Source organism: Cebus imitator, unplaced genomic scaffold (assembly GCF_001604975.1).
Source record: "Cebus imitator isolate Cc_AM_T3 unplaced genomic scaffold, Cebus_imitator-1.0 Scaffold99, whole genome shotgun sequence".
NCBI classification, from domain to species: domain Eukaryota; kingdom Metazoa; phylum Chordata; class Mammalia; order Primates; family Cebidae; genus Cebus; species Cebus imitator.
Genome location: NW_016107414.1, coordinates 4112288 through 4140093, shown reverse-complemented (window position 1 = coordinate 4140093; position 27806 = coordinate 4112288). Strand labels below are relative to the sequence as shown.

The following is a 27806-nucleotide window of genomic DNA, read 5'->3' as shown; positions in this document are numbered from 1 at the left end:
AGAAATCTTTATTATTACCATATTACCATTAATACAAGAAAAGTATTATTTGCCATGAATAGAAATTAACAAGAAAAAATACAATGGATAGAAAATAATATTTTAAAATTCTGGATATCGTTTGCTGCCTACAAGTGTGCGTGTGTGTGTGTGTGTGTGTGTGTGTGTGTGTGTTGGCAGGGGGGTGGACCAAGTGGTTAAAAAACACAGAAGATCTACCCACTTAACAAACTCTTAAGTGTATAGTGCAGTATTGTTAATTACATGTACATTGTTTTACAGCAGATTTCCAGGGCTTTTTTTTTTTTTTTTATCATGTGTGACTAGAATTCTATATTCATTAAACAGCAACTTCCTATTCCCCTCTCTTTCCAGCCCCTGGAACACCATCCTATTTTCTGCTTCTATGAGCTTAGCTACTTTAGATAACCTCATATAAGTGGTAACCATGCAGTATTTGTCCTTTTGTGATTGTCTTACTTCACATAGCATAATGTTTTCAAGGTTCATTCATGTTGGAGCATATGACAGAATTTCCTTCTTTTTTAGGGTGGAATAATAGTGTATTGTATGCATATATCACATTTTCTTTATCCATTTATCTGTCAATGGATAGTTAGGTTGTTTCCCTGTTTTGACTATTGTGAATAATGCTGCCATGAACATGGAAGTGAAAAGATTTCTTCAAGACCTTGTTTTCAATTCTTTTGAATAAAAACTCGGACGCAGGATTACTGAATCCTATGGTAGTCTGTTTCTAACTTTTTAAGGAACCTCCACACTTTTTCCATAAGTGGCTGCACCTTTTTACATTCCCATCAAAAATGCATAAAGGTTCCAATGTCTCCACAACCTTACTAACACTTGTTATCTTTTAGGTTTGTGGGGTGTTTTTTTCTGATAATAACCATCCTTTGAGCTATGAGGTTGTGGTTATCATTTTCATTTGTCTTTTTCTGATTAGTGACATTGAGATTCTTCTCATGTATCTATTGGTCAGTGTATGTCTTCTTTGGAGAAATGTCTATTATTGAATAGACATTTGTCTTATTAAAATTGGCTTATTTATTTTTTTATTATTTTTGCTACATATTTTTTGTATATTTTGGCCATTAACCCCTTATCAAGTATATAGTTTATAGATATTTTTCTCATGCTGTAGATTGCCTTTTCACTCTGCTGTTTCTTTCTTTTTTTTTTTTTTTTTTTTGAGACAGAGTTTTCTCCTGCCTCAGCCTCCTGAGTAGCTGGGATTACAGGCACACGCCACCATGCCCAGCTAATTTTTTGTAGTTTTAGTAGAGACGGGGTTTCACCATGTTGACCAGGATGGTCTTGATCTCTTGACCTCGTGATCCACCCGCCTCGGCCTCCCAAAGTGCTGGGATTACAGGCGTGAGCCACCGCGCCCAGCCTGTTGTTTCTTTTCTATGTGTAAACTTTTTAGTTAGATGTATTTCTACTTACCTGTATTTGCTTTCATTGCCTGCTCTTTGGGTCTCATATCCAAGAAATCATTGTCAGGACCACTGTCATAAAGGTTTTTCCCCCTGTTTTATTCTAAAAGTTTTATAGCTTCAGATCTTAGATTCAAGTCTCTAATCCATTATGAATTGATTTTTGTTTATGGTGAATTAACGGTAAAATTTCATTATTTTTGTAGCATCGTTTGTTGAAAGTGATGAAAATCATTTTCACATTATGTAAACTTGGCACCCTTGTGAAAGACCATTTTATTGTATAAACATCAATTTATTTCCTGGATCTCTTTTTGTTCCATGTGCATATATGTTCGCCTATGTGCCAGTACCATATTATTTGGATTATTGTAGCTTTGTAGTATATTTTGAAGCAAGCCTGGCTTTGTTCTTTTATGTTAAGATTGTTTTGAATATATAAGGTTCTTTGTGTTTTCATATGAATTTTAGCATTGGTTTTCCTATTTCTGAAAAAGAAAAGCCACTGGGATTTTGGTAGAGATTACATTGAATCTGTAGATTAGATAGTATGGGAATTTTTAACAATATTAAGTCTTTCAATCTATAAAAACAGAATGCAATTCCATTTATCTGAAATTAATTTCTTCAGTGTTTTCTAGTTTTCAGTGAACAAATATTTTACCTACTTGGTTAAGTATATTCCTAAATATTTTGTGTTTTTGTTTGATGCAATAGGAAATGATACTATTTTCTTAATTTTATTTTGCAATTGTTTATTATTAGTGTATGGAAATACAACTGATTTTTGCATGTTGATTTTGTATTGTGCAATTTTGCTGAATTTGTTTATTCTAACTTTTTGTGTTTGGGTAGAATCTTTAGGGTTTTCTACATATAAAATGATGTCATCAGCAAATGGAGATAATTTTACTTCTTCCCTTCAGATATTGATGCCTTCTACTTCTCTTTCTTGTCTAATTGCTCTAGCTAGGAATTCTATTACCTTGTTGAATAAATGTGGTGACAGTGGCACCTTTTGCCTTGCTCCTGATCTTAGGAAAAAAAAAGTTTCTGTTTTTCACCATTGAGTATGATGTTATATAAGAACCATTTATATATGGTCTTCATCATGTTGAAGTAATTTTTCTTTATTCCTATTTTGTTGAATGTTTTTATCATGAAATGTATTGAAATTTGTCAAATGCTTTTGCTACATCTGTTGAGGTGATGATATACCTTTCATCCATTCTTCTGTTAATGTGGTGTATCAGTTGATCTATCTTGCTATGTAGAACCCTTGCATCTGAGAGATAAATCCCACTAGATCATCATACATTATCCATTTAATATGCTGCTGAATTCAGTTTGCTAGTATTTTGTTGAGAAATTTGCATCTATATTCATCAATGATATTGGCCTGTATTTTTCTTTTCTTGTAGTGTCATCTGGCTTTGATATCACAGTAATGATGGCCTCACACAATGAATTTGAAAGTGTTAGGTTAAGAAGAATTTGCATTACTTCTTCTTTAAATGTTTGGTAGAATACAACAGTAAATCCATCTGATCCTGTGTATTTCTTTGTTGGAAGACGTATGATTAATTATTGACTCCCTTAATAATAGTTACACATTTGTTCCAGGTTTCTGTTTCTTCATGATTCAGTCGAGATAGGTTGTATATTTCCAGAAATTTATCAATCTTTTCTAGGTTATCCAAGCTGTTGACTTTTTCTTGGTGTATCATTGTTCATGGTAGTCTTATTGTCCTTTTCGTTTCTGTGGCATCAGTTGTAGTATCTCCTTTCATTTCTGATTAGAGTCTTCACGTATTTTTCTTAACTTACCTGTTTGTCGATTTCATTGATTTTTCAAAAAATCAATTCTTGGTTTCACCGTTTTGTCCTAGTACTTTTCTATTCTCCATTTCACTTAGTTCTAACCTAATTTTTACCATTTCCTTTCTTCTTCCTACTTTGGGCATAGTTTGCTCTGTTCCTAGTTCCTTGGGGTGTAAATTTAGGTTGTTTATGTGAGGTCTCTCGACTTTTTTATTGTAGGCATTTACCATTATAATCTTCTTTCTTAATACCGATTTTGCTACTTCACACAAATTTTAGTATGCTATGTATTTGTTTTCATTCAGCCCAGGATATTCTCCAATTTCCCTTTTGATTCCTTCTGTAATCTATTGGTTGTTCAAGATTGTGCTGTTTAATTTCCACATACTGTGATTTTTTTTCAGTTTTCCTTCTGTTGTTTTTCAGTTTTATTCCTTGGTGGTTGGAAAAGATACTTAATTCTGTTATTGTTTTTTAGTTTTATTCTATTGTGGTTGGGAAAGATACTTAAATTCGTTAAGACTTGTTTTGTTACCTAACACACGATCTCTCCTATGTGCACTTAAGAAGAAAGTATATTCTGCGGCTATTGGCTGTAGTTGTCTGTCAAGTTTAATTGGTCTTCAGTATTGTTCAAGCACTCTGTTTTCTCATTCATATTCCATTTGGATGTCCTATCCATTATTGAAAATGGGGTATTGAAATCTCCTACTATTATTATGTTGCTTTCTTTTTCTCTCTTCAATTCTATCAATCAGTGTTTGCTTGATATAGTTGCTCTAGTATGGGATACATATATATTATAATTGCTGTATTTTACTGGTGAGTTCACCTTTTTATCATTGTAGTGTCCTTCTTTGTCTCTCATGATAGTTTTTAACTTAAAGCCTATTTTATCTAAGTATTGCCACCCCAACTCTTCTTTTGATTGCTGTTTATATGGGTTATCTTTTTCCATCCTTTCACTCTCAGCCTGTGTGTGTCCTTAAATCTAAAGCGAGTCTTCTGTAGGCAGCATATAATTGGACCTGGTTTTTAATTTTTCTTTTGATAGGGCAGTTTAATCTGTTTCCACTTAAAGTAATTACTGAACCAGGCATGGTGGCTCATACCTGTAATCCTAGCACTCTGGGAAGCTAAGGTGAGTGGCTCACTTGAGGTCAGGAGTTCAAGACTAGCATGATCAACATGGCAAAACCCTGTCTCTACTAAAAATACAAAAATAAAAAAATTAGGCATGGTGGTGCAGACCTGTAGTCCCAGCTGCTTGGGAGACTGAGGCAGGGAATCACTTGAACCCAGGAGGCAGAGATTGCAGTGAGTCGCGATCACACCACTGCACTCCAGCCTGGGTGGCAGAGTTAGCCTCTGTTTAAAAAATAATAAATAAATAAATAACTATTGATAGGAAATTACTTACTTTTATCATTTTATTGTTTTCTGTCTTCTGTTTAGCTCTTTTGTCTTTATCTTTTTCTCTTGCTATCTTATTTGTGATTTAAAAAAATTTTTAGGGTCCAATTTTCATTCCTGTCTCATTTTCTTTTGTGTGCCTCCTATAGGTATTTCCTTCTGGTTGCTGTGGGGCTTATGTAACTCATTTGATAGTTATGATCATCTATTTTAAGATGATAACAATTTGACTTCAATCACATACAAAAATGGTGCTATTCCACTAGGCTCTTTATATTATTGTTATAACAAATTACATCTTTTTATATTATGTATCTATTAACATAATTTTATAGTTTTTATACTTTTTTCATTTCTGTATCAAAATTAAAAGCTGTTTATATATTTGTAATGTTACATGTAATACAGTGTTATAGTACTACAATATGTATTTGTGTATGTGTACACACACACACACACACACGCACACACACCTTTACCACTAAGTTATATATTTTCATTTGCTTTCATGTTACTATCTGGTGTCCTTTCATTTCAACTTGAAGGACATCATTTAGCGTATCTTGTAAGGCAGATTTCTTTTTAAGAGGACTGTTCTGTCTTGCCTTGGTTTTATCATTTGCAAAATGGAATGGTAGTGGCAATCAATACATCTTGGAAAAGTCTTATATGACTTGTAAATATCTCTGCAAAATTTAGTTATCATAATTATTACTTTAGCATGTACCTTGAGGAAGTTTCCATTATGACATTATGAATTAGTGTAGATTGCAAGGCTTGTGTATTGTGTGTGTGTGTGTGTGTGTGTGTGTGCGCGCACACACATGCTCACTGAGGTATAGTTCTGCGGTAGAGACAGAGACAGTTGCTTTGAAACCTGATTGTCCTTTGACCAATAAAATTATGACCCTGTCTGCTCTGGGAACAGTCACTTGCTTCTCCTGAGCAGGGGTGTTCAGTTGCTGATTTCCTAAACCAATTTCCTAAATGGGTAATTGTGTTCTGACTCATACAATTCCCTCTACATTTCCTGACTATTTCAGGTGACTGTCTCTTCCTCTTTGCCCTTAATGGGTATGTAATGAAGTCACGTGTTTCAAAGTTGTTGCTGTGTTTCAGGCTGGGGTGGACTACTCTTAAATAGTGTCTCTCTAGAGTGTCAGAATAAAGCTAGCACAGAAATTGAGGTCTACTTCCACCTCAATTTCTAACCATATTGAAAAGAAGAAGGTCTTAAAATGAGAGGTGGCGTTCAGGGGCTAAAGATCCTCTCGTTGAAAGTTTTTGGTTAGTCATTATTATTTCAGATGAGTTAAATGTCTGGGCCTTAGGGTCAGTTTGCTTCATATGTTTAAGCTGTGAACTTGGTTGTATGACTTTAACCTTTTGCAGCCTAGTTTCCTCATCAGTAAAATGGTGATAATAATAATACTTATTTCACAGAGTTTTTATGAGGATCAAATGAGATATTCTCTATAAAAATGCTGGCCTGGCTGAGAGCGGTGGCTCATGCCTGTAATCCCAGCACTTTGGGAGGCTGAGGTGGGCAGATCACTTGAGGTTTAGAGTTTAAGACCAGCCTGGCCAACCAACATGGTGAAACCCAGTCTCTACTAAAAATACAAAAAAATTAGCCGAGCATGCTGGCATGCACCTGTAATCCTAGCTACTTGGGAGGCTGAGGCAGGAGAATTACTTGAACCTGGGAGGTGGAGGTTGCAGTGAGACAAGATCAGCCTGGGCGACAGAGAGAGACTCCATCTCAAAAACAAACAAACAAAAAACAACAAAACAAAACAATCTAAGCATGTTATGTGGCATATGTGTGGGGGACCAATGCATGTTGGCCTCAGTATGATTGTTTTCATTGATTTGGCCCTTCAGTAGGTCACTGCTGGGCAACTCAAGTCTATCTGGGAGCTGGAGAGAGAAACAGATTAAGAACAACAGATAATAGAGTTTTCTGTAGCATACCTGAGAACATAGGAAAGAGAATAGTTAGTTGACACTAAGGTCACGGCATGTTTCCCAGAGGAAGTGGATCTTAAGGGAAAAATGGAATTTCCCTGGAGAAAAGAAGCAGGAGAGAGAGAGGTATTTGCCTTCCAGAAGCATCATACGAATAAATTTATGGATGAGTTGGGTCTTTCATTCATATAATCCACATATAATTATTGAGTTCTCACTATGTGAGGGGCTCTGTAACACAATGATGAGGAAAAAAATAAAAATAAAAATAATATCCCTGCTCTATGTAACTCTCACTTTTTAGGCAAGATGGGTGTGAAACCAATAGCCCATAGGAAAGGTGTAGGTCATCATTGGATGATATAGCCTTGAGACTGACTAGGTGTTAGGATGGGAGCTATCCAGTAGGACCTCTGTGGGTAACTGAGATTTAAACTGAGACCCATGTGGGAATGGGAGTGAGGTAAGAAGAGGCAGAGAAGGCTCTGTGCCAGGAGGACTGTAGTGTCTTCTGGGAACTGAACAAAGTCCACTGTGGCTGAGACACAGAGCACATGGGAAAGGTACAGAGAGGACACTGTTGAGATAGCATGGGGGAGACCACAGGGGTTCCTCGTGGTCATTCCAAGGAGGCAGACTTTTGTCCCAAGGGCAATGGGAACTCATTGAAATGTTCTGTTTATGCATAGAAATGTTTCAAGACTTACGTTCTGAAAAACACAATCTGCTATGTGCAGCATGCATTAATGGGGATTAAAGTGGAAGTGGAAAGACCAATAGGTAGTTGTGACAAGATGTTAGTGGCTTGAATTGGGGTAGTGGCAAAAAAATAATAATAAATCAACAGTTGTATTTGGTGAGCTCTGTGGAACTTGGTATAGTTGGAGAATAAGATACATGGTGCTGAGTCACTGACATGACTGGTCTGGGCAGCATTTGAGGAGCGGTGGTGTGACTATTTCATGCTAAGAAATTTGCATTTATACTATAAAAAGGGCTGATGGAGGTTAAGTAGCAGAGAAATGAAATAATCAGATTAGTGTGTGTGTGGCAGATATTTCTTTTCCCACCTACTTCTTGAGCTAGGCATTTATTGAATTTAGAGTAATAGATGAGAGAAACAGTACAGCATCAGTGCAGGCAAAGATGGATGGAAAGCAGATTCTTTTGTATAACAGCACAAAAGAGATATACGAAAGGGAGGTTAAACTTGTCAGTGTGAAAGGCTATTGATCTTGTAAATACTTAACCCTGAAGCCACCTAAGCCTTCTCTCAGGCACGACCCAAATAGTCCAAACCTCCAGCGCAGCCGAGGATGTGGATGTAACTGGAGGAGGGACGACCACTGTGGAAACACAATGAGCCAAGACACTTCGTGGGCAGGGAAGGGTTTACAAAAGTGTTAAAGAGTCAAGGGATTATGGGAGAGAGAGACTGTCCAGTGGGGACAGCTTTCCTTTCTGCTAGTAACGCAGTGGCACTGGGTAGTGTTCTCAGAGTCTAAAACAGAGGCCCCATGACCATCAAGGAGCTAGGAATAAATCAGAGACAGTGGGAAAATATTTGGAAAACCAAATTCATTATGCACTGACTATGATTTGGACCTCAAGTCAGGGGTGATTTTTGAGACTCCTGATGCTCTATATCTGACTGGCCAAGAGTGGAATAATCTAGTAATGAATTGGACCACTCTTCCCTTCTCTTCCTTTGTTTGATGTGTTTAAGACACTACATGAGGAGTGCTCTGGGGGAATGGAATATTTAGAGGCTTTTGCAGTTGGCTGAGAAAGAAGGCTGTCCACAGTGACTGAAACAGACATAAGAACTATTGATCAGGTGGAGTCTTTGAGAGGATTAGAAGAACTCAAGAAAGTTTTGAACCCGGCTGAGCTATGCCGGGGAAAGAAAAAAAAAAAAAAACTCACGAAAGAAGAAAAACTAAAATGTTCTACCTCTGTGAAGTTTTAAGCCTGTTCCACATAACACACTTCCAAAAATTTAATAAGTAAGATAATTTGTTAACCATCCTTGCTGTGTGTTACAGATCACTCTAAATTCCCTTAAATACATCTTAGCTTTCAGATAGTAGGCACTTTTCAACAGCTTGTGTGCAGCTGTGATGTGCCATACTGATTTCTGTGCCTCACTTTTGGTGTTGTATACTGGAGACATTCATTCAGGGCGTGGATCAAACTTCTGATTGTTCATTTTCAGGTCACAGAACTCAACAATGTGAAGAACGTAGCTCGATTGCCAAAGAGCACCAAGAAACATGCCATAGGGATTTATTTCAATGACGATACTTCCAAGACTTTCGCTTGTGAATCAGGTTTGTCTCCGGCAGGGCTGCGGGCTTTTGCTTTTAGATTCTGAGTGGGTGCTGGACACACAGATTAATCTTTTGGACATTTCCACAGATCTTGAGGCCGATGAGTGGTGCAAAGTACTCCAGATGGAGTGTGTAGGAACACGGATCAATGACATCAGCCTTGGAGAGCCTGACTTACTGGCCACTGGGGTTGAAAGAGAACAGAGTGGTATGTAAAGAAAATTCTCTTCTCTCTCTTTCAAAACTGCTTATGCTTTTATATAATGAAACATAGGACATCTTCATTACGTAAAGTTTTGGGGGTATAAAAATGTATAAGGAAATAGGGCGGGGCACGGTGGCTCATGCCTGTAATCCCAGCACTTTGGGAGGCAGAGATGGGCGGATCATGAGGTCAGGAGTTTGAAACCAGCCTGGTGAAACCCCACCCCTACTAAAAATACAAAAATTAGCTGGGCATGGTGGCACGTGCCTGAAGTCCCAGCTATTTGGGAGGCAGGAGAATCACTTGAACCCGGGAGGCAGAGGTTACAGTGAGCAGAGATCGTGCCACTACACCCCAGTCTGGGTGACAGAGCGAGACTCCATCTCAAAATAATAAATAACGTATAAAGAAATAAATAAAACCACCTTTTATCTAAATTCACAACCTGTCTTAACATTTCAGTGTATTTTTTTCTTATTTTTTTTCCAATTCATAAAATGAATATATCTACATTAATAATATCAGTTTGAAATTTTTGGGAACCTGTTATGTGCCAGTTTGGTGGAAGATGATCCATTCATCTCAGATTATTTATTATACATTTCACAGCAGCCCTATAATATAGGTATAATTACTCCCTTCGTTTTGCAGATGAGGAAACTAAAATTAAGAGGAACTAAAGACCTTGCTCCAATTGTGTTAACTCACTGGTGTTTGATTCTAGACTGTATCATTGGGCTCATATTTGCAGTGCACAGATTTTAAAATGTCATGGGCATTTTTTGGTCTTGGCTTTTTCACTTAAAATGTTAGCAACAGCTTTCCAATGCTTTCAGTATACTTCAAACTTCATGAATATTTCATCAAATTTAAACCCATCTAAAAATCTGTAATTAAAAAAATATATATTTTATTGAAACACCTGAGCTGACTCAGCTCAGCACTCAATCTGGGAATAAATCATTTAAAATAATAATGACCAAAATATTCACAAACACTTTGGCAAAAATCAATGTTGACTTGCAGAACAAACCTGGAAGTGAGGAATCATTTCTTTGTCCCCTAACAGCTGAGCCTAGGGACAAGGTAGATCAGATCGCAGAGTTCTGCTTTAGCTGGCTGACTTGATCTGTGAGGGCATGTCAGCTTGGAAAGGACTGTGGTCATCTGGTCTGATTATGGACGTGGCAGAGACAGAATTGTACTGACTTTCTGTTGGTGCACACTCCAATGTTAGTAAAAAAATGCTGTCCCTCCCAACCAGAACTCTGTCTTCATGACACATTTACACTCTGTGACTGTTTAAGAGGCACCATGTCTACCATAACCCATCTCCGCAGAGGTGTTATTGACTGAGACCTAGAAGTGCTGCATAATTCGGAGGAACCTCTTTGTAGATTGGAAAATTGAGCTACATAGAAATTAAGTTATTGATGGGGTCACACAACTAATCCCTACACTGCTCCTTCTCTGGTTCACTAAATCAGGATGCCCCAGGCAGAGAGGATACCTGGGAGCCAAGCATAAAGAAAACTGGCAGGTTTTGATTACTATTCTTTTTTTCACCCCGAGTGGTCAGATCAGCACTTTTCACAGATTTATATCTGGGAAGTAGTACCCTGACAGCATCACAATCTGAATTTAAGAATTGGCAGTGCTTAGGAGATACCTTTTTCATGTCAATTTTCTGTGCCTCAGTTTCCTCTTCTGTTAAATGGAAACAGTACCTCTGGTCTACAAGTATCAGGGATTATTATAAATTCAATTATGCCCTCTCAGGCCCTTTACAATGTTAATTAGTATGACTTCAAGTGATTGCAATTAAAATGGACACTCCATCACTATTAATGTTATTCTTTTTAAAATTTTATTAATTTTTTTCCCTACTTCTTCCCTGTTATTATTCTTGGGTGAGGCAGGACTTATAGAACTTCTAAGCAAATAAATTGATAATGGTCTCTCTTTTTACTTAATATAGACAGTCGTTCTTACTTGGAACTGTCACAGGAGGAATATGCTCAATTAGAATATATACATTTTTAAAGAGTTACTAGAAATCAACAAATATTTGCTTATTGAAAGTATAAAATAATTTAAAATTTTTGAATAGTAGATGGCGGAACATTTCATGAACACAATCTCGGCATTAGTATTTACTTAATTCAACTAAAATCTATGAAAATTCAAATGACTATTTTATTATAAAACAATGTATTTAGAATACTGCTAATATACAATTGTTAATGTCACAATGGCAGATGTAGGCAGTCTACCAAAATGATGCATAGGTGGAAAATACTTGCAATAGTAATATTTTTATTCATGGTTCACTTAAAAACTTTGACTCTAATACTTCTTAATGAATTTTCCAGAAATTTAACAGAAATATGGTATTATAACAAAAACATCCCTGTATCTGCAGGGATGAAAATTAGATTGCAGTAATCAGCCAAGCAGTTTATGGAGAATAATCTTGGTTGCATTTTAGCAATTATCTAAATATGAAATGAATATTTCTTTCCAGTATTTGGCTAAAGAAAGCTCTATGTTAAAACTAGTTCAAATATATGTATTGGCATTTCCCCAAATTGTTGGCCAGTTAAGTGCATAGTATTACTGTGGATCTTTATTTAAATAATTTGGGATACAGTTTTATTCATTTAGTTATAGAAATTACAAGTTGATTAACTTAACTTTAATATCATGAAACCATGACATAATTGTTTTCCAACTGCATCTTTTGTGAGCACAAAAGTGTGGATCTAGTTAATGTCTTCTTTGCAGGAAAAAAAAAATTGCTTTTAATGGTTTCATTGCTTTAGTCTTTTATTGGCATACACATTTTTTATTATGCAAATTTAAAAATTCTAAAATTGGTCTTTGCTCATGTAAACAGCGCTTAGTGTATGTTGACAGGCTGTATCATTATTATGTTACTTAATAGGGTCTGCATTTAAGAAATCATTTTCTGGGTCTGTTATTTTATGGAAAAGGTTTATCTTTTTGAAAATGCAACTGAAATCTAGAATATTAACTTGAATTGTTTTTAAATGCCTCTATGTTCCTACAATGTCTTTGATGTTTTATTCCTGGGGATTTTAGACTAACCTTTTGTTTTTCTCCCAGAGAGATTCAATGTGTATTTGATGCCATCTCCTAACTTAGATGTACATGGCGAATGTGCCTTGCAGATTACATATGAGTATATCTGTCTTTGGGACGTCCAGAATCCCAGAGTCAAACTCATCTCTTGGCCGCTAAGCGCCTTGCGGCGGTATGGACGTGATACTACGTGGTTCACTTTTGAGGCAGGGAGGTGAGTTTAATTACTTTTAATGACTATTTTTCTTTTTCTTTTTTTTTTTTTTTTTTTTTTTTTTTTTTTTTGTTGTTGTTGTTCATTTTTACCAGGCTTGTATCATATGAGGTGGTAGGTTTATACATGATACCCAACTGAAGTATACTTGAAGAAATTCAGAGTTGCGATTATGTAATATGAGGGGTCCTGTAAATATTTACATATTCAACATGGCTCTTTCCCTGAGGAAGATTCTAATGCTTCACAAACATGATAGAAAATTTCATTACACAGTTTGATTCCATACCACAAACTGAAGTCGAGCAAGGTTAAAAATGTTTAAAATGTACTATTTCCTGGGTCAAGCTGAACAGAGACCAGCTTCTTGATTTTGGAAAACTTCCATATTGTTATTTCATATGTATTTCCTCATCTGAGCTAACCATGGTGGATTAATATGAGGGTCTGTGGACTTTTTACCAGCTGCAATTTCTTGAGTTTTATCTATTTGGCTTACAGTGTAAGGATTCCCCATGAATATTGAAAGAGATTAATGCTAAAACTTGCCCTTTGTGATACCTGCTAGGCACTTTCAGGGTTTTCTCTTTTTCTTTTGGGGTTAATCTGGGAGAGATAAAATAGTGCCAATAATATATGGGTTGATTGCTATCTACAAAAGCATTTCTCTAGTCAGAATCCTATTTTCCTTGTCCTTCACTTTTCCCTCAGAATTTTGGCTTCATTTTGGAACACTGCAGATAAATTTTATATTTTAGAATTTTAAATGACTAAATTTTAAGAAATGTAAGTTCTTCTGTATATGGTCCGACATTACACTCAAATAGAAAGTATTAAACAACAATTGTTTGTAAAAGCAGACAGCCATTCCTAACAGGAATGTGATTCCCGATGGAAAGAAAGTAAAAACGGGAGTTCTAAACACCCCAATCCATGTGAATAGATAACAGTAGTGGTCACCTCCGACTAATCTGTTCATTCCATTTTAATCAAAGCCCAATTATTTAAAATTTACATTTCAGAAATACGGTCAATTGGATGTTCTTACAACTATCTGGGAAGGTTTTTACTTTATACTTTTTATACAGCTCTTTTCTGGTTTATTTTATGTTTAAGTACCTAGACACAAGTTGGTAAATCTTCCAAAGACTATAAAAGTTATCACAAAAAGTAAACCTTTAATGTTTAAAGCAACGTTCTTATTTTGTGAGAATTGCTTATTTATTCTTCTTACAAGAAAAATCCCAGGCCAGGAATGGTGGCTCATGCCTGTAATCCAAGCAATTCTTGAGGCCAAGATGGGGGGATTGCCTGAGCCCAGGAGTTTGAGACCAGGCTGGGCAACATAGGGAAACCCTATCTCTCCAGAATTGCTCTGCTATAAAAACACATGCACATGCATGTTCATCATAGCACTATTCACAGGAGCAAAAACTATGGAATCAACCCAAATGCCCATCAAGGATAGACTGGATAAAGAAATTTAATACATATACACCATGGAACACTATGCAGCCATAAAAAAGAATGAGATCATGTTCTTGGCAGGGACATGGATGGAGCTGGAGGCCATTATCCTTAGCAAACTAATATAGGAACAGAAAACCAAATACTGCATGTCCTCACTTATAAGTGAGAGCTAAATTATGAGAACACATGGATATGTAGAAGGGACCAACATACACTGGGGCCTATCTGAAGGTGGAGGATGGGAGAGGGAGAGGATCAAGGAAAATAAATAATGGATACTAAGTTTAATACCTGCATGATGAAATAATCTGTACAATAAACCACCATGACACAAATTTACCTATGTAACAAACCTGTACATCCTGCACATGTACCCCTGAACTTAAAACAGAAGTTTTTTAAAAAGGAAAATAAGAATACCTATTCATTACTAGGTATATGGTACAAAAAAATAAAAGCTAATTAAATGAAAAAAAAAATTAGCCAAGCATAGTGGCACACACCTGTGGTCTCAGTTACTCCAGAGACCAAGGTAGGAGGATGACTTGAGCCTGGGAGGTTGATACTCCAGTTAGCTAAGATCGTGCCATTGCACTCCAGCCTTGGGTGACAGAGTGAGACCTTGTCTCAAAAAAAAGAAAATCCCTATAGAAAATTAATAATTTTTTTGGTAAGGTTGGTACCTTTTTCCCTTTGTGTCTCAGAAATTATTTATATCTTAACTGTAACCATTGAAATCTAAGTATAGACAATGTTTTATGATATAAATAGACTTTTCTATGACTGTACATCTCATATCACCCCCATTCATACTTCAAATTGATGTGTAAGATAATTCTGCATTGATCAAGAGTCTTTGGATCTGTTTTGGGCAGTACTTATTCAATTATTAATATTTTTAAAGCATTTTTTGATTTACTATTTACAGGAAACATTAGTAGAATAAGCATATAGCTTTTTATGGTAGTGTTTGAAGACCAAATCCTTAGTAAACTTTATTAGTATCTCATATCTATTTTAAACTTGAAAAACATATTATCTTATTAATTTTCCAAGTATAAAATGAATACTATACATATCTTGCAAACATTTACTTCATTTATATTGAAATCTAATAGAACTGCTAGGGATTTAGGTGATTACTTAAAAGATGTTAATATTTCTCCTAAGTGCTGTTGGAAACCATTGAGATTTGAAGGCAGGTATGTTTGTTCGAGTCTCTGTGTGTGTATGAAATGTGTGTATATGGTGTGCGTGTGTATGTGATGTAATTGTGTTAGTATTTTATAAAGGTCACTTTGACCACATTGTGAACAGTAGGATAGTGGGACAGATATATGGATGTGGGAGATATTGCACCAGCTCAAGTGAAACAATGGTGGATGAAAAGATATATTGGTGACATAAATCCCAGAATTATTTCAATGGTTTTCACCAAAAGGCTGACTTGGAAGACATAAGTGTTTTATTCCATGACTTTGATGACCCCTTTGTGGTCAGTCCATTTGCATATTTCATCAAGAACTCCAGTGGTTAGATGACTATAATATTAACAATCCAGGTCACTCAGTGTTATACTTCCAATATTGTAGGGACATAGAATATGTATTGATTTTGAATAGCATTATTTCTTATGCATTGGTCATGTTTTGCAGGGCTGGTGCAAACTTGAGACTGAATGGTCAGAAAGGAAAGTGTGGAAGCTGAGTGCTTAGGATCTTACTCATTTCTCAAACAGCATGGCATAGTATACGAAGCACTGAATCAGAATTTAGAGAGACTCTGAGTAATTTCTAGTTTTTGCTAGCTGCTAACCTTGGATAAAATTCTTAACCTTTCTTGGAATTCTATGATGATTACTTTCGGAGCAGAACTTGGGCTTGTGGGATACAGTGTTCAATGCAAGGCAAAATTACTATTTTATATTTTACCTGAAACTCAAATAAAGATGAATTTTTATAGTTACCATCAAGATGCTCAGGATAAGATAATTCGTGTTCCACCAAGCATGAAGCTTTCATGTCTGCCTTGCTTTATTAGTGAAGATAATTTTTTCTTTGGCTAATTTTGGATATGTTGAAATGAAGCAGTTTTATAGTAACCAGTATAATTTCCCCCCTCTCTCACATCAAGAAGTGAGCAGGAGCTATCTAAGTAAATAGTTTTCACATATTCAAAAGGCATCTGCAAACACTTAGCAATATCCTCTAGAACACAGGGAGTCTTTCTTGGACAAAGTTATGCTCATATTCAGCCTCTCTTAGAATTAGAACTGAGTGTTATTCCTGCTCAGTGGCCCCATTTCACACCACCCAAGCTGGTAGTGGAACATGTGTAATAAATTGAACTGGAAGTTGGAGGAAATGAAGTAAAATTACAGTTCTGTCACTAGCTGTGGGAACACGGATATGTCACCTAACTCACTGGGCTTCTTTTCATTGCCACCTGTAAATTGGGAACACATATATTACTTATCTCACAAGGTTGCTATGAAGATTAAATAAAGGCACAGGTAAAGTCACCTGGAATAGTGCCTGGCAGGTACTAGGCAGTTGTATCAACCCAGACTGGCACTGAAAAGAAATTCATTGACTTATATAAACTCAAAGTCTGAGGAGTAGAGATGGCTTCAGCCTTGGCTTGGCTCAGTGTCCAAATGGTGATCCTAGGTTTCATTTGACAGTTCTGTTTCTTCTAAAATAGGTTCATTCCAGCCTCATATGGTGACTTTCAGGAGCTTCGAGATCTCCCCACACTATCTCAGCAGAAGAGAGGTATCTCTACTACTATCTGCTGACCATTATATATACTATGTGTCAAGCACCGCACTTTACACAAAGCTCACAGGGTACAAATACAATGAGGAGGGTTCTTTGAAGACACAAAGAAGGTACTGTTGCCATCAGAAGAGGAGTGGAGGTGAGGTTTTTAAAAACTAACGAAATATGTACAATATAGCATTTAATAATTGCTCAAAACAAGTAAGGTCAGGAGGCTACTTGACTGTAATTAGCATTTGTACTCACAGTGGTATTTCCAGAGCGGTGATTCTTAGCCAGAGCTGATTTTGCTCCCAGGGGACATTTGATAATGTCTGGAGACATTTTTGATTGTCATAACTTGGGCAGTGGGTGTTACTGGCGTCTAGTACAAAAAGGGGCCAGAGTTGCTGCTAAAGATCCTACACTGCACAGAATGGTCCCTGATAAGAAAGGGTTATCAGGTCTAATCACGTGGTTGAGAAACCCTGCTCTAGCAGGTATATGAGCCATTGGAAATCATCAATAACATGTATTGAGCCCTTACTATATGAAAGCCTCTGTGCTAAGAGGCTCATTATCTCATTTAACCTACTCATTATCATCTAAACTAGGGGATACAGTTATTTCCATCTTAAAATAAAACTTGGGCAATGGCAAGACATCCAAAGACACAAGGCTGATAAATTCAGGACTCATGCTCAGATCTTTCACTTCCAAACTCTGTAGATTCCTAAGAAGGCTCACCTTCTACTGGAGGTTAGCCTAGTTATTCATTAACTTCTACAGAACTATGGGAAAGAAAGCATGCTTACGTAACCAAAGCTTGCTAAATCCATTTTGGATGATCTTGTGAGCATGTTATCCTTTCCCACTGAAGCTGCCTCAATATGAGGAAGGCATCTGTCAATAAGCCACAGACTTGCAAAGATACTGGTAATGTAAATCTGCCTCCTGAGCTGTGCACTGATGTGTAAATGTTCTTTGCTTGACTTGACTTTTTGGAACCCCCCATATGTTCTGTTGGTTTGGAGTGTAGGCACCTACAACCAGGATTGTTCATCTTTCCTGGGCAGCACTTTGCAAATCATAGTGCTGGTCATTAGGGTCTTCTGCATGCTGTTTTTTTCCTTTTCCTCCTGGTCTCAGAAAATCTGACTATATTCTCTATTTTTTGAGGAAATTTAGAATTGAAGTATAAAATTTTTTAATAAGAAGAAATTGCACAATTAATTACCCTGGGAGATAGAGAACAATTAGTTTATCTTGGGGACTAAGAGACATACTGCTTATTTTGAAGCCTTTTTAGTATTTTGTTTGCTTCTTTCCACTTCAAAGCCCTGAAGCCTCACGGAGACACATCAGATGGGCAGGGGCACTCATTTTTTATTTGAAGCTCCAATTGACATGAAGTTCTAACTGCAGCAACATCCCCCTTGGAATGATTCTTGCAATGTGATTGTGTAGAGAAGGGTGGCAGGTGTCCAGTCCATTTCTCTGTTAACTGTACAGCTCGCTGCTGAGTTAGCATGCTTCAGTGTCAGACTTCGCCTTGCCTCCTGACTGATTTAAATTAATACCCTGGGTTTCGCACCTGCAGGAGCTAGAGAAGCTCAGGTGACATGTGGCAGAGCATACTAAATAATTACCACACATGAGTGCTTTTCTTTACCAGCCAGAGAGAGTCTCTTGTGTGCTTTTGACATTGTTTTAAGAGAAACTTTTAGGTATGCCAAAAATAGGTGAAAATCCAAATTGCGTATACAAATACTTTTCCTTAAATGGAGCTCACAAGTGATTTTTAAAAAAGATTTTTATTTATTTGGATATAAAGACATCTGAACAGCTTTAGAAAATAATTTGTTTCTTGCATATTTCACCCTAAAACCAGCCTAATTGTTGAAATAACTTTTCATTCAAGAAAAAAGTCATTACCTCCTTTAATTGGTGAGTTTGAAGGTAAAATGACAATTGTTTTGATTGCTTATGAATATTTTCTACTTATCTTTTTGAAAATCTGAAATATATGTCTATTTGAATATTTGAAAGCTACACATTCCCAATTTATCTTATTGAATATTAGCTTCTTAGTAATCTCTCATTTCTGAATGTTTTACAGAGCATACACTTATCCTTATTGAAGAATTTAAAGCAACTAAGCCACACAGTCTGCTCAGCTCCCCCAACTATGCTGAGTATAATGATGAAAATACAAATGTGCCGGAACTAACACAAGTTTGCTCAGGAGAAGTAAAATCCTCTTCTTTTGTAAGAAAAGGGGAACTAACATTGTGTCATTTAAATAGCCACTCATTATTCATTAGTGTTTTCCTAAAAAATAATTTCAGTTACAAAGATAATACACACATTATAAATATTCCAATAGTAGAGGCATGTAGGAAATTGGAAGGAAGAGTTTTCTTTTCTACTCCACAGAGTAACATCTTTAATAATCATCTTAATAGATGTTTCATTGTTGCACGTGTTCTATCTACCATACACTGTGTTAAGTGAGAGGTATGAAGACAAGCAAGACAAGGCCACCTTTGTAAGGAGGTTATCTAGACTCTATCCACCTTGGAGCTTCTGTGATTTTATTAAATAGCATGTGAAATTCTTGAAAGAAAGGATGACTTTCTTCTGACCTTTGAGGCAAAATTAGGCAATCAGCAACATACCTTGTCTGTGGTCATCTTTAATGTAGGTAAGGGCCCACTGGTGTTTGTGATTACTTTATGTGAGATGGTATTTTGGAATTCTAGAAAGTTCTAGTAAAAACGAATCATTCCTTCCTTCATGCAGTACTCACCCAGTGCACCCTAATGCCTGGTGTGGTTTTAAGCACTGCAGTTTTAGCAGTGAAAACAATGTACAACTTACTCAATAGGAGAGAGAGATACAGACAATAACAAACATTTTAAAAGGTAAAATAGAGGTTAGATTGAGTCTCACCATGAAAAGTAAAGTTGGGAAGGACAATAGACAGTGTCAAAGAAGGGGTGCAGTTTGAAAGAGAGTGAGCAGGACTGGCTTTACTAAGTCATGCTAAGACGTGAGAGTGTGAGCCATGTAGGAATCTAGGGGAAGAGCATTCCTTCCAGAAGGAAGATGGAAGAAGATGCTGAAGAGAAAGTATTCAAAGAGCCAGGAGGCTGATGTGTCTGAGAAGAATCAATGAATGGGAATCTATACGTGGCATTCGCAGCAGGGTCAGGCTATGTGGCTCTTGAAGGTGGTTGTAAAGAATTTGGCTTTTAGTCTTAGTCTGAGCAGGAGCCATCAGGGGCTGTGTAGAGTTGGACAACTACAGAGTTTGAGCAAATAGTTCCCAAGATGGCTCTCATTTCTGACACCAGTTGCAAGTTTGTGGGTTTCTAAAACTACCCTAAGATTTAGAAAGTCACTAAAATGACTCCCAGAACTCACCAAAAGCTATTCAACTCAGAGTTATGATTTATCACAACAGGGCATATAGATTGAAATCAAGCAAGCAAAGAAGTGCATGGGAGGGAGTCCAGAGAAGTTCCAAGTGTGGGGCTCCTGTTTTCTTCTCCCTGTGGAATCGGGGCATGCTGCTTTCCTCCTGACAACATGGGACATTACGCATGGAACACTGACAACCTGGGAGACACCCCTGAGCCACCACTCACAGAGAGTTTATTGGGCTTCATTATGTAGGCATGATTGATTGGTGGCACATGTAGTGGATCTCAGTCTGCAGGCTGACTGATATCACATGACCTGAATCATATTGAATTGAATCGTATTGTTCCTATCTGTCTGGCCCAATTCTCCCAGGTAGGCAAAGATGACCTCGCAGGAGATCCTTGCAAAGGGCTGTCTTTAGACGAGATTGCATTCTTCTCTAAGCTGGAGAGGTGTTAGGCAAAGAAGTGACATAATCTTTTTTTTCTTTAAGACTTTCTCAAGCTAAAACCAGTTACAGGGCATTGTGAGGGACAGGAATGGCTGCAGGCACGTGAGTAACAGTGAATATGGTATTAAATGTTAAATAATGCTAGGTTTTTAAACTAAAGCCGGAAGGATTTACTGTCAGATTGGATATGGGCTAAGAGGGAAAGGGAAGTGTTAGGGACCCTCCAGGAGCAGCTAAGACTGCAGAGAAAAGTGTGGAGTGGGCACTGGAGCTGAGGGTGACCCACAGATCACTTTTGGATAGGTTAACTTCAGGGCTCATTCAGCAGTTTACCCCACTTACTAAACCGCCATCTCATCCTGTCAAGGGATTAGTAAAGCCACACATTGTGTTCGAGTTCAGAACTGTTAAAAAAGCACTGCTAATTCCAACCCATTTCTTATAAACTGCTATTGCAGGAAGAATGTGTGAAAATGCTTCCTTCACACAAGGAGTTAGATCACATCAGAAAACAAAAATGGAAAAAAGTGATCTTCCTTTGACTCTCTGTACATCATAAGTGATTAAGAACAGATACATTTAATAAGCAACCACTGTCTGTTATAATAGCATTGTTCTATGACTATAGATAGTAGTTAATTTATTCTTTTGTTTGTTTTTCCACAAACCCTCAAGTCCAGACAGTAAGTATTAGAATTTATGTCTAAAGGCAATAGCAAAGGTCTCTGTGCACCTTTGAGGGGACTCTGGCTGTTAGGAAACCTGTGCTAGTGATGATGGAATGGCAGAAGGAAGGCCACCGTGTGGCCCTGCACAACCTGCACTGGGGCCGTTCTCCTCACCCTGCACACCAGCTAACAAACTTTACATCTCGTAAGGTGTGCTAATCCTCCAGCACAAACGCTGTGTCCTTCACTGGAGCTGGAGAAACAAAACACCCAATTTTTTGCATCCTAGTTTTTCTTTAATTAATACCGATTCTTTTCTTAGAGGGAGATTCCTATTTCTGAATTCATATTTTCATTCTCAAAGAAGTGGTTTATTTTATTGTGCCCAGCCACCTTTTCTCTCAACATCACTCTTTCTCCCAGGCACACACATCCCATTCCCATTCATCTCAGTCATTCCTGCTTCCCCACTGCTGTTCTGGGTGCAGTCACCCACATTGCCTTCAAGGCAAAGATGTGGTTGTGCCTCTCTCATGAGGATTTTCCAGAGCACCCTGTTCTGTTTGACTTTGACATTTTAAAGGGTTAAGATAGCAACAAGGACAAATCCTAATTAAATGCTTATTTGGTGCTGGATCCTTTGCTAAATACAAAACGCAACCTCTCACCATCCTGTGTGGTTTCGGTGACCTCGTTATTCATATTTGAAATACGAAGTCACGGAGACTTTGAGAAGTGGAGGAACCCATCCAAGGTCATGATTGCATCATGTGAGGGATCTGGGATTGAGACTTCTTTTTTTTTTATTTTGAGACAGAGTTTCAGTTTGTCACCCAGGATGTAGTGCAGTGATGTGATCTTGACTCATTGCAACCTCCGTCTCCCGGGTTTAAGTAATTCTCTTGCCTCAGCCTCCCGAGTAGCTAGATTACAGGTGCCCACCACTACACCAAGCTAATTTTTGTATTTTTAATAGAGGCGGGGTTTCACCATGTTGGCCAGGCTGGTCTCTAGCTCCTGACCTCAGTTGATCCACCTGCCTTGACCTCCCAAAGTGCTTGGATTACAGGCATGAGCCACCATGCCCGGCGGAGACTTCTTATCTTCCAGACATCACCCCCACGTCACCTGGAGCAGGTCTCTAGGAACTAGACCTGTGTTTCCAAGACTGTGGCATGATTTTGGGCAGTAGAGGTAATGTTAAATAAATCTGAGTCTCACAATGATAATGTCATTTTCTTTTCAGTTTACTTTTTGATCCTTTTGCTTGAATAATGGAGAAACATTTCAGTTGGATGCTGCATGTCTGACACATCTCTCAAACTTTCTAATGTACTTGTGTCACTAAAAAGTGAGCAAACTTCTAGCTTAGATCTTTGACAGCAAGAGGATGTAGCAGAGTTTGATAGCAATTTTTTAAATGTATTTTTTAAGCTCGCTTTCAACTTACAACAGGGGATACTGGTTTGATATGGATGTGATAATTCCAACGTACAAAAATAGATTCATTCAAGGAAAATAAAGCAAGTTCATTAAAAATCAATTACACAGGTGGCACAAAGATTTGACAACCATCATGCAAGTTGTATGTGAATGATGGATGTTGACAGCTGTCCCATGCTCAGAAGCCTAAGTGGCAAGTAATATATGGTCTGTTATCTTACACTGATTCCCATTTCTCACCCTAGCAGTCACAGAAAGAGCTAGGAAAACAATTGCAATAGCAATTGGGCCAGATTGCCCTGATCTCCAGCAAGCACACACATGGGGCACTAAGAGAATAAACAGCTGCTTTATCTTAAGCTGAGATCACCCAGGCAGTAATGCCAGTGATTGGAACAGGAAAGACAACAAAGGTAGACAATGCGGAATGTCCTTGTCATCCAGCCTGTACGGAAGCAGCAGTTCCTTAAACTCAGACGCCGCCCTGTATATGATGCCTCTTACCATGTGCTCATTACTTGGGTTCTCCCTTGTCCTCATTTTAGTCTATTTCAATGATTTTTTTTCTGCTGGGGACATTTGTCAATGTCTGGAGACATGTTTGCTTGTCAGACAATGGGGTACTACTGGCATCTGGTAAGCAGAGGCCAGGGATGCTGCTCAATGTCCTACAGTGCTCAGGGCAGCCCTGATAACAAAGAATGATGGGACTGTGTCAGTATTGCTGACTTTAGTAGAGTTAAGATCAAGTCTACATGACAAGCTCCTTAGAAATCCCAGCACTTTGGGAGACCAAGATGAGTGGATGCCCTGAGGTCAGAAGTTTGAACACAGCCTGGCCAACATGGTGAAATTCCATCTCTACTAAAAATACAAAAAAAAAAAAAAAAATTAGCCAGATGTGGTGGCGGGCACCTATAATCCCAGCTACTCAGGAGGCTGAAGGCAGGAGAATCACTTGAACCCAGGAGGCAGAGGTTGAAGTGAGCCAAGATTGGACCATTGCACTCCAGCCCAGGTGACAGAGTGAGACTTTGTCTCAAGAAAAAAAAAAAAAAGAAAAAAGAAATTCTTCCCTAATTTCTTCCTCAATATGAAGCTCCTAGAACCCACAGGGCTAAGCCTCTCGTTTCTTCATTTCATGTCTGTGCAAGTGTTTATTCTTGTCGTAGTGCTGTTGGCATTGCTATAGCCCAGGGGTGGGGGGAGGGGATTGTACTCCACTTGTTCAAACTGCATTTTTAGTTCACCTCACTTTCACAGACGAAAGTAAACATTCTGCAGGTTTTTTTTCCCTTTTAATTTTATATCCCTCTCTGTCAGGTGCTTCGGATCTGTTTCTCTCAGGTTTTTGAATTCCAAATTTTCATTTTACCCACACTGACACCCACCCTTCTTCTCAACTGTACATTTCCTTTTTCAATTGCCCCATCGGAATGGCTCATGCAACCATGATATTATTCTTAAACGTTTTGCATATGTAGATCTTGTCTCTCCAAATTAATTCTAAGCTTCTCAAAGAGAAAGCCTATGTTTATATCCTTCACAGCAGCTGTTATGCTTTGTCTCTGGTAGGTGTAACAAGTACCTTATTCTTTCAGTTATAACGTGATTGTAAATGTAAAATACAACATTGATTTAATAGCTGCCTTGGCAGGGGTGGAGAGAAAGAAATGTCTGCATTAAATATACACGTTGCGGTCAAATTGTGTTCTGCTTTTGGCAATGTCCATATATTTGACACACACACACACGCACGCACACACGCACGCACACACGCACGCACACACGCACACACACGCGCACACACGCGCACACACACACACACAGAGAAAGAGAGACACAGAGAGGCAGTGCACAGAATACATCTTGAAAGCAAGAAAATATGAAACTTACTGGCCTACTGATTTCAAATGTTTACTTATACTGCCTACCATGAGATAATTTATTTTAGTTTCCATAATTTCAACCCCAATAGTATTTTTCTAATAAAATATGTTGGTGTGAAATGTTACGTGCAAGAAGAGAGAACAGAATTTCTGAAGTTGGGTACTCAGTGTGGGTGAACCGTAGTGTCTGGGCCTTGAATCTTCACAGTACCCAGGACCATCGTTCCAGCACACGCTCACTTGTGCTCCGCCCACTTGTGCTCCACCCACTTGTGCTCCACCCACTTGTGCTCCGCCCATTTGTGCTCCACCTACTTGTGCTCCGCCCACTTGTGCTCTACCTACTTGTGCTCCGCCCACTTGTGCTCCACCCACTTGTGCTCCGCCCACTTGCCCTCCTCCCCACAGGCAGCTTCTCCTCCCATCACCTCCCCAACATGTTGGCTTCACTTCCCTGTGTCCCACCTAAAAGCTTTGTATGTGCAGTTCTGTCTGTCAAGACCGTTTTTCCTACCCTCTTTCTCAAGCCACTCCCCACCCCAGGGTAACTCAATGAATTCTCAGTGTCAGTAAAATTTGTTCAAGGAAGCCTGGGTCAGGTTCCCAGCTACACCTTTCCTAGCACTGCCTTCTGCTTCACAGTTCATTCTACAGTTATGTATTGAGCACCAAATGTAAACCAAGCTGTGCTCTAGGCATGAGTGGAAAAGCTGTGAATAGATGAGAACACAATCCCTGTCTACAGAGAGCTTACATTCCGGTGGAGTAATAGAAGCTCCCTTTACTTGAAAATACAATTGTGTACTCTGCATATCCTATTTAATACTTGCAGTAAATCTAGGTGAGTTCTTAGCATGACATTTGTTTACAGATGAAAATGCAGATTTAGACAGGCAAGATAGCTGTCGGTAGATCACAGAGCCGGTGAGATGCCAGGCCAGACAGGTAATCCCTGCTCAAGCTCCTGCATTCCACTATGTTGCCTTGACACGTATTTGGTGTGTGGAACAATGAATGGTTCCCAATGTTTTCGGAGCTAATGGTTCCCTCTGGATTCATGAATAATTGAATAATCCATGATTTGGAGTGACAGGCATTTCATTTAGGCAATTACTGGGAAACTGAAAACTATACCTGCATCTATATGGCAGCAATGTTATTATATTTGAATCCTTATCTTCACAGAGGAAATTAGAAAGGCCTAATGTAAACTCTTTTTTATGTTCTCTGGGTTTCCAATCCCCTGGTTTTCATTAATGTCCAGAGTGTTGGGTCAGTTGGGACCACTTTGGATACAGGAAGAGCATCCAGGGTAAAAATCAGTGGGTAAAGAGAAAGGAGGAATTGGGACCATTGGAAGTCAAAGCAGGTGACTTGTCTATGCTGCTAAAGGGTGAAGCCATTAGAACATCTTTGTTCTGTGCTGCATTTTCTCTGGAGATGAGAAGCAGACATTGCTGTATGAGGTTATGTAAGACCATTAACCTGTTTGATGTGCCTTTCTTTTCCCTTCCTTTTTTTTGGTTTGTTTGTTTTCTTCATACTGCCTTGGGGAGTTAGCCCATCATATGATTTTAATGGAGGCCTGTAGTAACATTTTAGAGTGTTGTAAAGCTGCTTATGAAACAGTTCCAAACACATCAATTGGGAGGGGTGGATAAGATAAAAGAACTTGTGGGTAGAGTATTGAAGACACCAGATGGAAGAGCATCTGAAGGTCAGTTTGTGGTCATTAGCATCTTCATGGGCCAGGCTGTCCAATGAAGGACAGATGCCTTTGAGCAATAGGAGCAAAAGTCTTAACAATTTACACCAAAGGCCTCTTTTATGTTCTATTTAGAGCTCTTAATGCAATTTGTGTCTTTAATGCACACTGGTAATTCCTTGGCCACATCTGGTTGATCAAGGCCTTTTGACTCACAACTTAAAGACAAAATGAAACAAGTTGCTGACATATAAAATTCATGTGACTTCACATAAAAGTCAAGATGTCTTGCTTCTCTTAATCAGAAACTGTGAGTACCTTGGACGCGTATTTCCTCATTCCCCCACGTAGACACCTGATTAGGGCTGATTTCTGGCTACTATGCTTAGACGGAACCTGTGCTCTCTGCTAGCTGCACTCCCGCTACCCTAGGTCATAGTGGGTTTGAGCACCTTTATGTTCTCTGACTGAACTCTAATGGAATTTGAGGTTGTATCTCCTATTCTTTCCTGTTAGTGGTAAGTGGTGTGTGTGTGTGTGTGTGTGTGTGTGTGTGTGTGCCAGATCTTCAGGCAGAGGAGAGGGAAATCTATGTACATTAAAGAAGAATGTTGGTACTATAGTTGTTTTGATTTCATTTGTTTTTTTATTACAATATTTATTTAAAGACTTAAATGTCATTAAAGAAAGGTTATAGATGTATTATGTTTCTTCAAAGTGGGCATTGGGTAAGAGTGATTTTCCAAGAGTAAAATGAATGGGTTATGATATAGATTAAGCATTCCACCACTAGTATTAAAAATAAGATAGAATAGAAAATATTACCATGTTATAGATTGATAGTAGAGAAATTGATAGGTATACTGGCTAAAAATCTAAATTATATTTTCTATGGTTGGTTGCAGTTAATAAACACTTTGAAAGCCACTAGACTGTCCAAGCTTGAGAAACATAGATGCAAGGTGTGGTATTAATCTGTCATACTACTAGTGTTTCTGAGTAGCAGGTATCTTCAATACTTCTGGAACCAAGGTTGGCATTTAAGGAAGTAAATAAATATACAGAGACCTCTGCCCCAGGGGAAACCAGAGGCCACTTTCTCCTCTTAAAGAATTGATTAGGATTACTTCCTCTTCTTAAATTAATATTTCCATATTTGATGGACAAAAGATGTATGAAAAACAAAACCTTACGGAATTACATGCCAAGAATAGAGTCAAGTTTGTATGGTGGCTTAAATAAGGAAGAAGTAGCAGAAAGCGTTTAAGTATTTTAAGACGTCTTCAGGAAAGAAATGGGACTAGACTAAAAATGCCTTGAATTTCAGTTTTAGATCTTCTTTGTATTAAAATGACTTAATAATTAAAATCACATGATCAACCTCAAGAGCTAGTTGTTTGTATTAGCTTATTGAAAGAGCTATCATTTTTCTCTCTGTTTCTTCTTCTTTTTCTTCTTCTTCTTTTTTTTTTTTTTTTTTTTTTT

At 38.0% G+C, this 27806-nt stretch overlaps 1 protein-coding gene across 1 annotated transcript in view; it reads left to right on the top strand.

Annotated features, from left to right (window-relative positions):
- The window catches only part of DOK5 (docking protein 5), a 174980-nt gene that overhangs the window by 105594 nt on the left and 41580 nt on the right, over positions 1-27806 (top strand). The window contains exons 3-5 of the mRNA XM_017536600.2: positions 8875-8989; positions 9078-9197; positions 12321-12510. Of these exons, the coding sequence (XP_017392089.1) occupies positions 8875-8989; positions 9078-9197; positions 12321-12510 (425 nt within the window). The remainder of the gene's footprint in view (positions 1-8874; positions 8990-9077; positions 9198-12320; positions 12511-27806) is intronic.